Raw genomic sequence first — 13,568 nt, 5'->3', positions numbered from 1 at the left:
TTGTTTTTCCCGCAATCCCTATCTAAATATTTTTCAAAAGTCCATCAGCTAGCAAAGTTAAAGAGGAGATTATCATACCTTCATATTCCTCATATATATATATATATATATATATTTATCATACCTTCATATTCTTCACAGTGTACTCTTCAGCACGAATGTATGCTATGTAGATTTTTTATTTGGTTTTACAAGGACAAGTTCTGCAAAATCCTTATTGATTTTTACAATATAGTTGAAATATTGTGGCATTCAATCTCATAATTATTAAACAATTATTTCTGAGCATATATTCCTCTAGCACTATGTTGTCCTTTTGCAATCCTTATGAGGAATTCCTATAGTTGTTTGAACTCTGAAACTCTAGTGAAGTTTGGCAGCATATATATTTTCTCCTTTAGATTTTCAGGTAAAGCCCTGATACTACTTATAATATCTTGATTGTGATTCTTATTATCTTTATCCTTCAATTTATTGATCTCCATTTCTTTTACTAATTTGAAATTATCAACACATAACAAAGAAGGAGATCTATAGTATTAGGTCCTACCTTTTCTCTCATCTCCTTCTAAGCTTCTTGAATACTATAGAAACCTTTCCACAATAGGTTCAAGCACGCTTGTACTTGGTTCTTCATTTCAGCCCAACTTGAATAGATTCCAGGATTTGGAGGTGTAAAGATAGAAAAACATAAAAATTTCTTTCCTAAAGGCCTTTGTATTGTAGTAAGGAAATAGTCTACTAAAGAATTTATGACTACCTTTTTATTATTTTCCACTGAAGGATCAGTTCGTAAGTTTCATAGATTGTCAATAAGGCATGATTGAATTTCATCCAGATCCCTTCTTGGCCAAAAGTCGTAGATTCCAGATCCTTCAAATTTTCTCAATTTCAATCCTCCAAAGTTCATATTTTTGTATTTGTTCTCCACCCTATCTGAAACATTCATAACATAAAATTCATAGTCAGAATAGTCAATAAGTAAATTAAATTTGAAACTTTTCCAAGATTTAGATGTCTAGATGACTGATCTGGATAAAAATTATGTTTTCTTTAATATGTTCCTATTTAATAAATAAGCAGTCGTTAATAACATGATCAAATAACTTAATCCACCATCTTGAGCTTATGATGCTTTTAACTTCTTTATTATATTTAGCAAATCTAACAATGAATTTACAATCAATTCTAATGAAAATTTTATTTTTGTTATAAATAAAAAAATAAAATACTTCAAGATTATAAATGATAGCAGACATTTTATAATCAAAAGAAGTCAAATATCTTTTTTCCTTATAAATTCCTGAAGCATATCCACAAATCTTTTCTTTACTGTTAACAGAAAATTTATTTAGTTTCCTAATAAGTGTTCCTCCCCATCCCTATTCAAAACCATCAAATTCTATAATCAAATAGTCTGAAACAAGAGGAACAGTCAGTTCATGCAATTTTGAAATCAAATTCTTAATTTTCTGTACCAGCAAAACAACTTATCTGTTGAAAGTTCTAGTGTCTTTCAAAGAAATTTTGTTATATAATGGCTTGATATATTTTGATAAATCTTTAATAAAAGTTCTAGCACAATTCAGAAGTCTCAAAAAAGTTCTCAAAAGCTTAAGCTCTTCAAGCTTATCAGGCATTTCAAGAATCTTCTTTGAGATATGTTAATATACCGGACGCACTAAAAAAAAAAATAATAAAAAAAATAAAATAAAAAATAAAATATATATATATATATATATATATATATATATATATATACCGGACGCAATATTCTCACCCCATATATATATATATATATATATATATATACCGGACGCACAAAGTCATCTTCTTCTTGGAAATGATCAAATCATGAGATTCAAATATTGTTAATATAGAATGTAAATGAGAAAAGTGTTCGTATGAGAAAAAATAAGAACATCATCAATGTAAACATAAGTGTAATAAAAAACAAATATATTATCCATTTTTCTTTAAAATATTTGTGATGCATTTTTCAAATCAAAAGGCATAAATAACCATTCAAAGTGACCTTCAGGATAAGAGAAGGAACTTCATTCTATAGAGTCAGTATGCATTCTAACTTGTCAAACTCAAGATTTAAGATCAAATTTGCTAAAGCATCTAGCTTTTAGATCTTCTTTACCAGTTGATCTTTAAAAGGAATTTTGTATCCATCAAATTCAATATTATCATTCAACCTTTTGTAATTGAACATCACTCTAAAGTATCATCTCTTTTGTTCACTTTATTTCATCACAATCATAGCAAGACTCCTATATCTAGATTCAAATCTTCTAATAACACCTAACTTCAGCAGTTATTCAATGTAAAGTTTACATTCTTGTAATTCCCAATTGTTAAATTTTATCTCAATTCCTCAAATATTGATATCCTAATTGATGATCTTTAATTCACAAAAGATTTTATCTTTGTTCCAATATTTAATTAGATTTTCGCCTATGACTTGCAATTTTTCAAGTCTCGATATGAAATTTTTAATGTCATAATAAGTAATCAATTTTTAGAATTTCTTGGGAGTAATAAGATCATATCCATAATCTTCCAAGCTATAACAAAGATTAATCAAATCATCATCAAATTCAACTAGCTTATTTGCCTTGCAAAGTCCAGGGGTTTCACAAGTACAGGTTGGATCAGGAGGCTTTGGATAAGGTCTTTGTTTTGCAGCAATATGGTATTTGAGGATGTTTTTGGGTTTATAAGGAGGTTTAGGAATTTTGGTGTATGGTTTATGCGGTTCAAAATTTATATCAGGATGTTTAGATTCAATTGGTAATGGGGATAAATTCTTGGAACTAAATAGTGTTCACTATGCTCCTCATCTCACTCTGATATGATTGGGAAAATCGATGAATTCCTAAAAATAGTGATGTAATCATTGGTCAGGAACCGTCTATCATTAGATTTCAGAAGAAAATCAAGTCCAAGAATTATCTTGATATAGGAATAATTAAGGGGTCTAACTTAAAACTTAGAGACATGATATGCCTTGGACAAGATTTGGCAATGAGTTTGGAATTTGATGTGTATATTTTGAATATATTGTCGATGCAAGACAAGAACCCTAAAATTATAAATTGTATTGAGGTGTAGGGCTTGAAAGAACAAATTCTATTGGTATGAATTCATCATCAATAGTATTTGATGTTACACCAGTATCAATAAAAGCAGGAAAAGTCATTTCAAAATTATGGATATTGAGTTTAGTAAGAATTTGTACTTTAGTAACATCGATAGGATTGCAAATATAGGGATTTGCTCAATTCATGGTTTAAAATTGCGCAATAAGAGGCACGCCTCAACGCAATTTCTCCCCTTTAAGCCTCAAAGCACACACAATGAGTTCAGGATATGAGGCTTACGCCTCAAGTTTACTGAAACGCGCCTCACCTCAAGGAACGCCTCGTTAGGATTGCAAATTTTTCAGGTTGAACCCCACCAGGGGGCAGTGCCCCCTTGGACCCCCGGCAGACCAGTATATTGTTGTATTCATGTTGTCTTATTATTGGGATATTTTGATTTCTATTCATATCTTGTGCATTTTTATATTTTATATATTATTTACTCATTAGTATATACAAAATTTATCATTTTATATTTACGCGATTTTTTTTCTTTTTGAGGCTTACGCTTCAAAACGCCTTGAGGCTTACGCCTTGCCTCACAAACGAAAAATGCCTCGATACCCGATTACGTAATTTTAAACATTGACGAAGAATCAAACTCATAAGGTCTTCTCTTCGTACGAACCGAACGTTTGCATCGACCGGAAGAGTTGATCGAGAAAGGGGATCGAAAGCCTAGAATTTCCCATGTGTGTGGCTAGGAATGAAACCTAGCGGAACAAGACCAATGAAGGTCAAGCAGCTCTCACATCGTTCCTGGAGCAAAATCGGATGTAAGAAAAAGCTGATAGCTCTCGTTCGTGAGTCTGGAAGAAGAGGTTCAGCGGCTCCATACTTCTTGCGAAGGGGTCAACCCAACCAGACCTAGGCTTCTTGGGTGTGCGCATCTAAGTCTAACAAAGTTATGCTAGAGTGGGGTAGACCGAACTAAATAGGAGCTGCTAAAATCCTATTTACTCAACAAGCATCGACCTTCATTATCGATACCAGAAGTTTGAGGATACATTTCTAGATGGCCTTCATACCTATTGTTTGACACTGTAATGCTAAAGTTAATTCTTCCTAGAGGTTTGATAAAATTGAGGATTATATGGTGTGCACCAAGGAGAAGAGATCTCCAAAGTATGCAACATTTCTATCGCTTACAACAACAACAACATCAAGCCTTTATCCCACTACGTGGGGTCGGCTACATGAATCCTTTTTCTCCATTGTGTCCTATTAAAAGCCAAATTCTCGTTTAAATCTAATAAAGAAAGGTCATTAGCAACGGCAGTGTTACTTAAATGGAAAAAATTATTTGAAGTGATCTCAATTTGTGAAGACCTACTTGAAAGGGAAAGGAAAAATACATCGCCTCCTTGAAGGACAAAAAGAAGGAGATCACAATTTTTGGGAATGGGATGAAGAGGACTCTATGATTATGTTATGGTTGTGGAATTCCATGACTCCAAAAAGTAGTAATACTTTTATGTTCCTATCTACTACGAAGGACTTTGGGATGCCGCCAGACAAATCTTCTCAGAAGACTGGAATGCTGCCCAAATCTTCAAAATTAAGGTCAATGTGAGGAACACAAAACAAGGAAGCAAAGCGGTGACAAAATATGCCACTCTACTTCAAAACTTGTGGCAAGAACTTGATCACTACATATGCATAGAAACCAAGTGCCAGAAGATGTTGTTATGCTTAAAATCTTTATTGAGAAAGATAGAGAGTATGACTTTCTTGCAGGACTAAATGCAGAGTTTGATAAGGTCAGGATTAAGATCCTTGGCAAAGAGAAGAATAAGAGACACATTCATTAAATGAGACAATTCCTATCATTCATGCTGAAGAAAGAAAATGAGAGGTCATGTTGGAGCCAAAGATTGTTGAAGCTTTAGCACTAGTGACAACAAAAGAGATACCATGGAAGAAAAAATATAAGGACTCCTCAAAATATAAAGACAAACTCCCTTTGGTGTAGCTATTGCAAGAAATCAAGACATACAAAGGAGACATGTTGGAAGATACATCGAAAGCTCCCCAATAAAGAGTGGACTCAAAGAAGTGGATAACAGAGCACATCACAAGCTAACACTACAACAAGTCAGCCCACCCCAAAAATGCAATCCAGCTTCAAAGACTTCAATAAAGAAATATTGATAAGTTAAGACAACTACTAGTATCCCTTGAAAAATTCTCTACATCTTCTTTTGCACTTTCAAGTATGTTTCCTATATATATTGGATTAAGTGCCTATAAAAATCATTTGAAAGGTTTACAGATCACATGACACACTCTACTATCCACTTCATCAACTACACTCGTTGCCCAAGTGATAAGAAAATCATCACTGCTAATGGTTTGCTTACCACAGAAGCAGGCCAAGGAGACATACCCTTATCTCCCTCCCTCACTCTCAAAGTATGCTCCACATACCTCAATTATCCATAAACCTAATATCTATACAAAAACTTACTAGTGATCATAATTGTCAAATCCTATTTAACCCTACTTATTGCTTGTTTTAAGACCAGGAATTGGGGAAAAATATTTAACTTGCTAAAGAGAATAATGGACTGTACTATCTGGAAGAGCTTAACATCCATATTTTGATGTATTAAAAAATTTGTATCCAAAACTTTTTTATAAGTTAGAAAATGAATATTTTCGTTATGAAATATATGAGTTAGCCAAACATAAACGAGATTCTTTTTCAAATAAAAATGAGAAATGTGATAACCCCTTCTAACTTATTCATAATAATATATTGGGACCCTGAAAAATTCCTAACATCTCTGGAGCCCGATGGTTTGTATCCTTTATTGATTACTGCACTCGAGTCTCTTTGATCTTTCTCCTAAAAGATAAATCTGATATTAGCACAATTCTCCCAAATTTTCACACTACGATTAAGAATAATTTGGGGTAAAAATAAAGAATTTCGTTCCGACAATGTTAAAGATTATTTTAATCAAACTCTATCCTCCTACTTTCAAAAAGAAAGAATCATTCATAAATCTTCCTACATTCACACCCCACAACAAAACAGGATTGCGGAGAGAAAAAATGATGACCTTCTGACCTCCACCTGTGCAGTCCTATTCCACAATAATGTCTCCAAATCCTAATGGGGGTATGATGGGGACATCAAATCATGGAAAGTATATTAGAGACGTGATCGCCGATCTACAGCCACGATCGCGCCGCTATATTTTTGAGTCAACATATGTATTTGTGTTATTTATTTGCTTTATGTATTTGTTTTAGTTGTATTTTCCTTTTTACCCCTTAAGGGTTTGTCATATGTAAGCCCTAAGGGTTAAGTCGTCTTTTATTTTCTCGTTCATTGTATGAGGCTATATATAGCCCCCTTAAGTTTCTTTTGAGTTTAATGATTGGATTATAATAAAACTTTTGCACATTGAGTTCTTGTGAGAGATTGAGAGTCTTTGGAGAGAAATCCCTTGGAGAGGGAAACGGATCACCCACCAACCTTGAAAGCGTCCGAGTTCGTGGTTCTTTCTTACCTATCTTTCTTCCCTCCTCCCCACCCACGGCCGAACCCATCCAAGCTCCCCTACCCGCCGGCCCAAGTCCCCTCTTCCCTCAAACTACCAGCCACACACTCCTCCCTCTCCCATCCAAAATCCCTCCACCAAGTCAAGACCCAACCTACTTCACCCTCTTCCCCTCCATACCATCAAACACCCACACCCTAACCCTAGCCACCGGCCACATCAACCTTCCCTTTAGAAACCCCCATCAAAGCATGTAATCAAGCCTTTCCAATTTAACCTTTCTAAGTTAGGCAATCTATTTAATTCATATTCAAATCTAATTTGAATTTGAATTGTTTCATAAATATTATGAAATTCTATTTTTGAAAAGTTTTTAGAATTAAATCCTATTTGAATTTAAATTCAATTGGATTTAATTAAATCTTTCCAAATCCCCAATTCCAACACAAGCAACCCTTAATTGCCTTTCCCTAATTTCCTCTCCCCTATTGAAACTGTCACCCCCCCCCCCTTCTTCATTACCCCATTTGATTACTTTCCAAATTGCAAAAGTCTCACTTTGGGAAGAATTCAAATCTCACCTTCTCTCTTTCCCGCCCCCTCCCTCTCACTTATTCCCTTTTAATTCTTTCCAAACTTAAGAATTAAATAGGAAAACAAATTCCCAAATTTCACTCCATCCTTCCTCTGCAAAAGCTGAATCAATTTCTTCCCCAAGCTCCCACTTTTGGCCGGCCTCCTCTCACCCTTCTTCTCCACTTGAATCCTTGAGAGAAACTTCTTTCTTTCTTGGGAAATCTTTAAGGGAAGCAAAGGACGTCGTCTACAATACTTCAACCCTACGAAATCGATGCATGGCCGATCCCGATCTTGACTCTGATTTCGTCTACAACGAATAAGACCTCGTCGAGATCATCCGGTCACCTTTCTTCGACGTCAACCCAGAAATAGACAATTTCATCGAGGAGTACTTGGATCGTATCATCTTCACCTTGTCCGAAGCCATCGAAGAGTAGCTTTCCACCATTCAGTGGCAAATCACCATCGTCTCACGACGAGCGTGAACTTTTCCTCCTATTAAATTTACTCCTAATCTTCTTCTCTTGTAGGTTGTGATTCAAGCACAAAGAATCGTGCAAAGCTATCTTCCAATGCTTAGTAAAAGTAGGGCATGAGCTTGATTTTCTATGTTTTCTAATCTCATTGTCAACCTAGGGATGCTATTGAAAATCTACTTAATTTGCATATGTTGAAACTCAAAATGTTTTGATGATCTTAGCTTTTAGCATGTGATTTGGCCTTAAGCGGAGTCACCTCTCTTTTTGTTTTCTATTATCATTTAGTAGCTAATGTTTTTATTCTTTTTGCTCTCACTCCAAAAAGTGCAAGTTCTTAACACATTCGTTTAAATCATACCTAGTCCTGCATCAAGGTAAGCCCTTCCAACTATCACATGTCTCATAAACTACCTTCAAAAACCTTAGGACTAAAAACACCAATGGATATCATATCTTCATTTTACCCCAAATTTTGAATCCATAATAACCTTACACCCAGAATCTTTGTTAGTAGCCCTTCCAACTGCCTATGTTCACATTCATAGCCAAAAATAGAGAAAAATTAGATCCAAGAGCACTCAAATGTATATTTGTTGGATATTCATCCACCCCAAAAAATTATAAATGTTATCATCATTCTACCAAGAAAATCCTTGTATATGTTGATATTACTTTTAATGAACAAAAACCCTTATTTTATCAAACCTCATCTTCAGGGGGAGACTGAAACTGAGGAAGATGAGAAAAATGAGCTTGCCCTCTTGTCCTTCCAGCTCTACCTAAACATGAAATCAATGCCAGGGAAATTGAAGACAAAGCTATATTTGATAACATACAGTTTATGAAAGAGTATTCCAGGTGTAGAAATCCAAATAATGCTCTAGACAAATCCAAGAATCTAAACCATCTCCTGAAATTGAGTTAAATATAAGAAAACCTCCCTTCTACCCCATAATCAACTTTGTATTCTTCAATAACTTCTCACCTTCACACAAAAATTTCTTGGTTATATAAAATAATATTTATATTCCTAATGATATTTCTAAAGATCTTATTTGATGAAAATTGAAAAAGTGTCATGAAAGATGAAATGCAGGCCCTGAAGAAGAATAATACCTAGGAGATCACTAACCTATCAGTGGGAAAAAAATTTGTCGACTGCAAATGGGTGTTCTCTGTGAAATATTAAGTCGATGGTACACTAGAAAGGTATAAGGCAGACTAGTGGTGGAAGGGCATTCCCAAACGTACGGCATCGACTATAAGTAAACCTTTGCACCTGTGGCCAAGATGAACACCGTTAGGATCCTACTCACTAGGAACTAATTATAATTGGCATCTAGAACAGCTGGATGTCAAAAATGCATTCTTACACGGGGACATGGAGGAAGAAATATTTATAGACATTCCACCCGGATTCAAAGGAAAATTTGGAGGAGACAAGGTATGTAGGTTAAGAAAGATTCGATATGGCCTAAAGTACTCGCCTAGAGCTTAGTTTGAAAGATTCTCAAAAGTCATACTTTTTAATGGTTATCAATAGAATCAAGAGGATCATACATTATTCTTCAAGCACTCAGACTCGGGGGAAGTTATAATAGTTTAAGTTTATGTGGATGATATTATCTTGACTAGGAATGATGAAAAGGAGAAAATGATTATAAAGAAATGTCTTACAAGGGAATTTCAGATCAAAGAACTTAGTAGACTAAAATATTTCCTTAGAACTAAAGTTGCATAATCCAGCACAGGAATTTTTATTTCACAACAAAACTACATCAATGATCTTCTTAAAGAAACAAGTAAATTAGCTTGTAAACAGGCACCAACATCAGTAGAACCAAATCTCAAATTGGGAGAAGCTAAAAAAGGTCTAGATGTGGATAAGAGAGCTTACAAAAGACTTATGGAAAAATTGATCTACCTTTCTAACACCAGACCAGATATAACATTTGCTGCAGGCATGCTTAGCCAGTTAATGCAAAATCTAAAAAAGACTCATATGCAAGCTGTAGACAGAATACAAGGAAAAATGATTCTCTACAAAAGAGACTATGGAATAACCTCAGAAGCATATACTGATGTTGATTACGCAAGATCACTAGTAGATGGACAATCTACTCGGGATATTGCATATTCCCTAGAAGAAATCTAGTTACATGGAGAAAGGAAAGAAACAAAATATGGTGGCAAGATCTAGTGTAGAAGTATAACACAAAGCTATGGCATGAGGAATATGCAAGCTACTATGGATCAAGATAATCATAGAAGACCTAAGGATCAAGTGGAAAGGACCCATGAAGTTATATTGTAACAACAAATCAGCAATTAACATAGCTCACAATCTGATTCAGCTCATATAGAAGTAGACAAACATTTTATAAAGGAAAAGTTAGACAGTGATCTTATGTGTATCCACCATGTCTCATCAAAAGATCAGCTTGCAAATATTCTTACCAAAGGACTTGATAATTGCCTTTCTGGGACTGATTACCAGCTGGAAATGGAAAATATATATTCCCCAGCAGGCCCAGCTTGGGGGGAGTGTTAAATCCCAGCCATCGCTTATTAGATTGATCCCACAACTAAGATTAGGATCCGTTGGAGACTCACCTGGATCACGCCAATCTCTTTCCATAATTAGGAGGCTAGTTTAGGAAGGATTATATCAAGGCAATAATGTGTAATTTTGTAATTTATTTGTTTCTTTTTTAGATATTCTATATAGATCTATAAATAAGGATAGATTTGTGCAATAAAGCTAAGCCTTTTTCCCTCTTCAAATCTAAAAATTTAACATTAGCTTAATTCACGAAGCTATTAACTACCTGCATAAGCATTTTAATATAAAAGAGTAGGATATGAAAATGGAGTTGCTAAGAAGAATCGAAGTTAAAATCCATACACGAGTATGAACTTTCACATGAAGCTTTAAACTAGCCAAGAGTAGATGGTGCTGACCATGGCTCTATCGAAGTAGTTGACTAGGAAAATAAAATTAATTGGATTTTAAACTGATATTGTTCGATTATAATTTGATTAAAAATTTTAATAATAATTTAAAATAAACTCTTGAATTACGAAATGCCAACTTACTGAAAGTCAAGGCCTCGTGTTGGAAGTGGATAAAGCAACCACAATATGGATATGTGATACATCAGGGGGGCCCACCTTGTGGGACCCAGAAAAGTTATTATTCATAATGTGATGAGGAGGAATCAAGAAGTTTAAATATTTTGAAAGTTTTTCTAAATTATGTTTAATTTGTTTAGGAAGATTTCCGAAATCACGTTTAATTGTTTAAGAATGTTTCCTAAATTATGTTTAATTTATTTAGGAAGGTTTCATAAATCAAGTTTAACTATTTAAGAATGTTTCCTAAATTAGGTTTAATTAATTTAGGAAGATTTCCTAAATTATGTTTAATTTGTTTAGGAAGGTTTTCTAAATCATGTTTAATTATTTATGAATGTTTCCTAAATTATGTTAAATTGTTTAGGAAGGTTTCTTAAATTATATTTAAATTATTTAGGAATGTTCTATTTATATTATTGTATTCTAGGGCTATTTGAGGGAGAGTTGTCTAGGGTTTTAGGATCATGCTATGACTGAGTTTTAGTTTTGTGGTAGTTCTTTTCTTTGAGGGCTACTTAACAGCGTCCAGGTTGATTGTGAGAGACAATCTACTCTCGAATTGTAGATCACATGTATCTTATTTTCTGTTATTGAAATTAATACAAAATTAGCCACCGTTTTGATTTTACTGCAGTTTTTCTATTTGTTATTTGTTGTTTCAGTTTCCAAGGCAATCAATATGATGCCCCAATTAGACACAGTTAAAACAAATCACTATTAATAATAATACAAGGGATATATCCTCATGTGCACTTCAAAAGAAAATCAAATTGGATATTTAACCTGAATTCAGGCTTTAGCCATCTCTCACCCTCCGCCAATAGCCATGTGATCTTTTCACATGTTGTCATTATTTCTCCCAAGGAAGCATCTACCATAGTCTTTCCAGTATCTCGAGAAGAGACCCTGTGTAACAACAACAGTTATAATGATAAAAATAACGGCACATTCAACATAACAGAATTGGCATTCACACCAAGTAAAATGAGACATGTATCTCGAAAAATTCATAGTACACATTGAATATACAGAAATCAGGAATCAATACTTGGTGCCTACTGCATCTCAATCGATATCTCCAGCAAGAAACAGAAGCCTCAGCATAATGCAAGTAAAAATGAAGAGACAACAGTAATTGTTCCCTGAGTTGTTTTAATCTTTAAAATAGGTCATAGGTTAGACCCTGTAGTCATTGCTGATATCTCAGTAAATACCAACCTACTTGTTATTCATATATAAAAAACATGAATAATTTAAGTGTTCGTACTCGCATATGAGCGCTTGATGTTCAATTATGTACTTTAGAAGAATCCGTAAAAATTGACGTCTCTGCCTAAAGCTGCTATTTGCCCATATCTTCTGTGCTTTCCTGGCTTGGGCTACATGCATCTTTACCTGATCAAATGCAGAAACTCCACAATAAATATTATTGCCAAAACTGAAATATTACAACTGTTAAAAAAACTTAAGAGAAAAAGATTGTGCATGATACTAAAGTAAATAGTTTGGGTCCAGTTTAGAGAGGAAAATAATTTCAAGAGAAAAGGGAGAAAAGACATGATCCCAATCTGAAAAAATGGGCATAAGTGAGATGTCAAAGTTTCAAAGTATAAACTAAAGAACATGTTTGTAATGAAAGGATGAATAAAATTGGAAAGTTATTCCAGAAAACAGTTCAAATTCCTAGGGAAAAATGCAGTGCCATAATGAAAATCAAGTAACTCCTAGAAAGGATAAAATGCCAAGGAATAAAGAAATTCAAACTTTTTGTCCGTGTTTGATGTAGACACACAAGAAGAAACAGACACAATGGATAGAACTTAAAACAAACTTTATTAAAATAGAAACAAACAGCTAAGACTTGACAAACACAATAAGAAATATTAGAAGAAATAAAGGAAAATAAAAAGACGCTATCCTCAGACAACCGTCAGAGCGGGTTCCTCACATTCATCGAATAGTAGATAAAATAAAAGAAGTGAATAAGACTAGCAAACCGATGGTCCGCCACTGCTAGACTGTCCCAAATACTTCCAAATCAACCAAGACACAACACCCTAAAGTTGCTTCACTGTTGAGAAGAAGGATACAGATGGAGTGGCACTTGCGGAGAGACGAAGAGGTTAGAAGCCCAAGAAGAAAGGGTGGAAAGAGCCCACATGATTTCCGGAGGGGAAGAGAAAAGAAAGGTGGAAAGAGCCCGCAGGATTTCCGAATAAACCCGCAGGTTAATAGCAAACTATGCTCACAAATATCAACTGCCTTTCCTTTACAACATCATCTCTTATTTATAGGCAAATTAGAGGAATGCCAAAAGCCACCTAAGTTAATGTTCACAACATCCCAAGCATCATTTTTTTATAGATTTCCAAATGCCACTTCGGAAAATAGCCCAGCATAAATCCTAAAGGAATAGTTACGGGAATCAAAAGTAATTCACGGAACCAACGAGCCAAAATCTTGGAAAGCAAGCAGCCCGCCAGAATTCAAAGCAACACAGTCTCAGGAAAACATCCAAGCACGGAAAAACAGAGGCTGGCCGGACTCCCAAGAGGTAAAGCACAAAAATCAGCAACCTCATTATGAATTTAAAGCATAGAATTCAGTCCCTAATAAATACAAGCCACGGTTTCCCAAGAGACAAGAAGAAAGGGGAAGGGGAAGGGACAATGCCAACTCCAAAAGTAATTCTTCTTAATGAGGTACCTTTTTGGAAT

At 34.5% G+C, this 13,568-nt stretch overlaps 1 protein-coding gene across 2 annotated transcripts in view; it reads right to left on the bottom strand.

The window, feature by feature from the left end:
• Window positions 1-13,568, bottom strand: part of LOC110100428 (aldehyde dehydrogenase 22A1) — an 86,246-nt gene that overhangs the window by 59,315 nt on the left and 13,363 nt on the right. For both annotated transcript variants that reach the window (XM_028696950.1, XM_020827928.2), the window contains exons 4-5: window positions 12,119-12,246; window positions 11,635-11,757 (exon numbers count right to left, since the gene is read on the bottom strand). In XM_028696950.1, coding sequence (XP_028552783.1) covers window positions 11,635-11,757; window positions 12,119-12,246 — 251 coding nt within the window. The remainder of the gene's footprint in view (window positions 1-11,634; window positions 11,758-12,118; window positions 12,247-13,568) is intronic.

Source organism: Dendrobium catenatum, unplaced genomic scaffold (assembly GCF_001605985.2).
Source record: "Dendrobium catenatum unplaced genomic scaffold, ASM160598v2 fragScaff_scaffold_853, whole genome shotgun sequence".
Taxonomy (NCBI): domain Eukaryota; kingdom Viridiplantae; phylum Streptophyta; class Magnoliopsida; order Asparagales; family Orchidaceae; genus Dendrobium; species Dendrobium catenatum.
The sequence above is the reverse complement of the archived record's forward strand: the minus strand, read 5'-3'. Positions and strand labels throughout refer to the sequence as shown.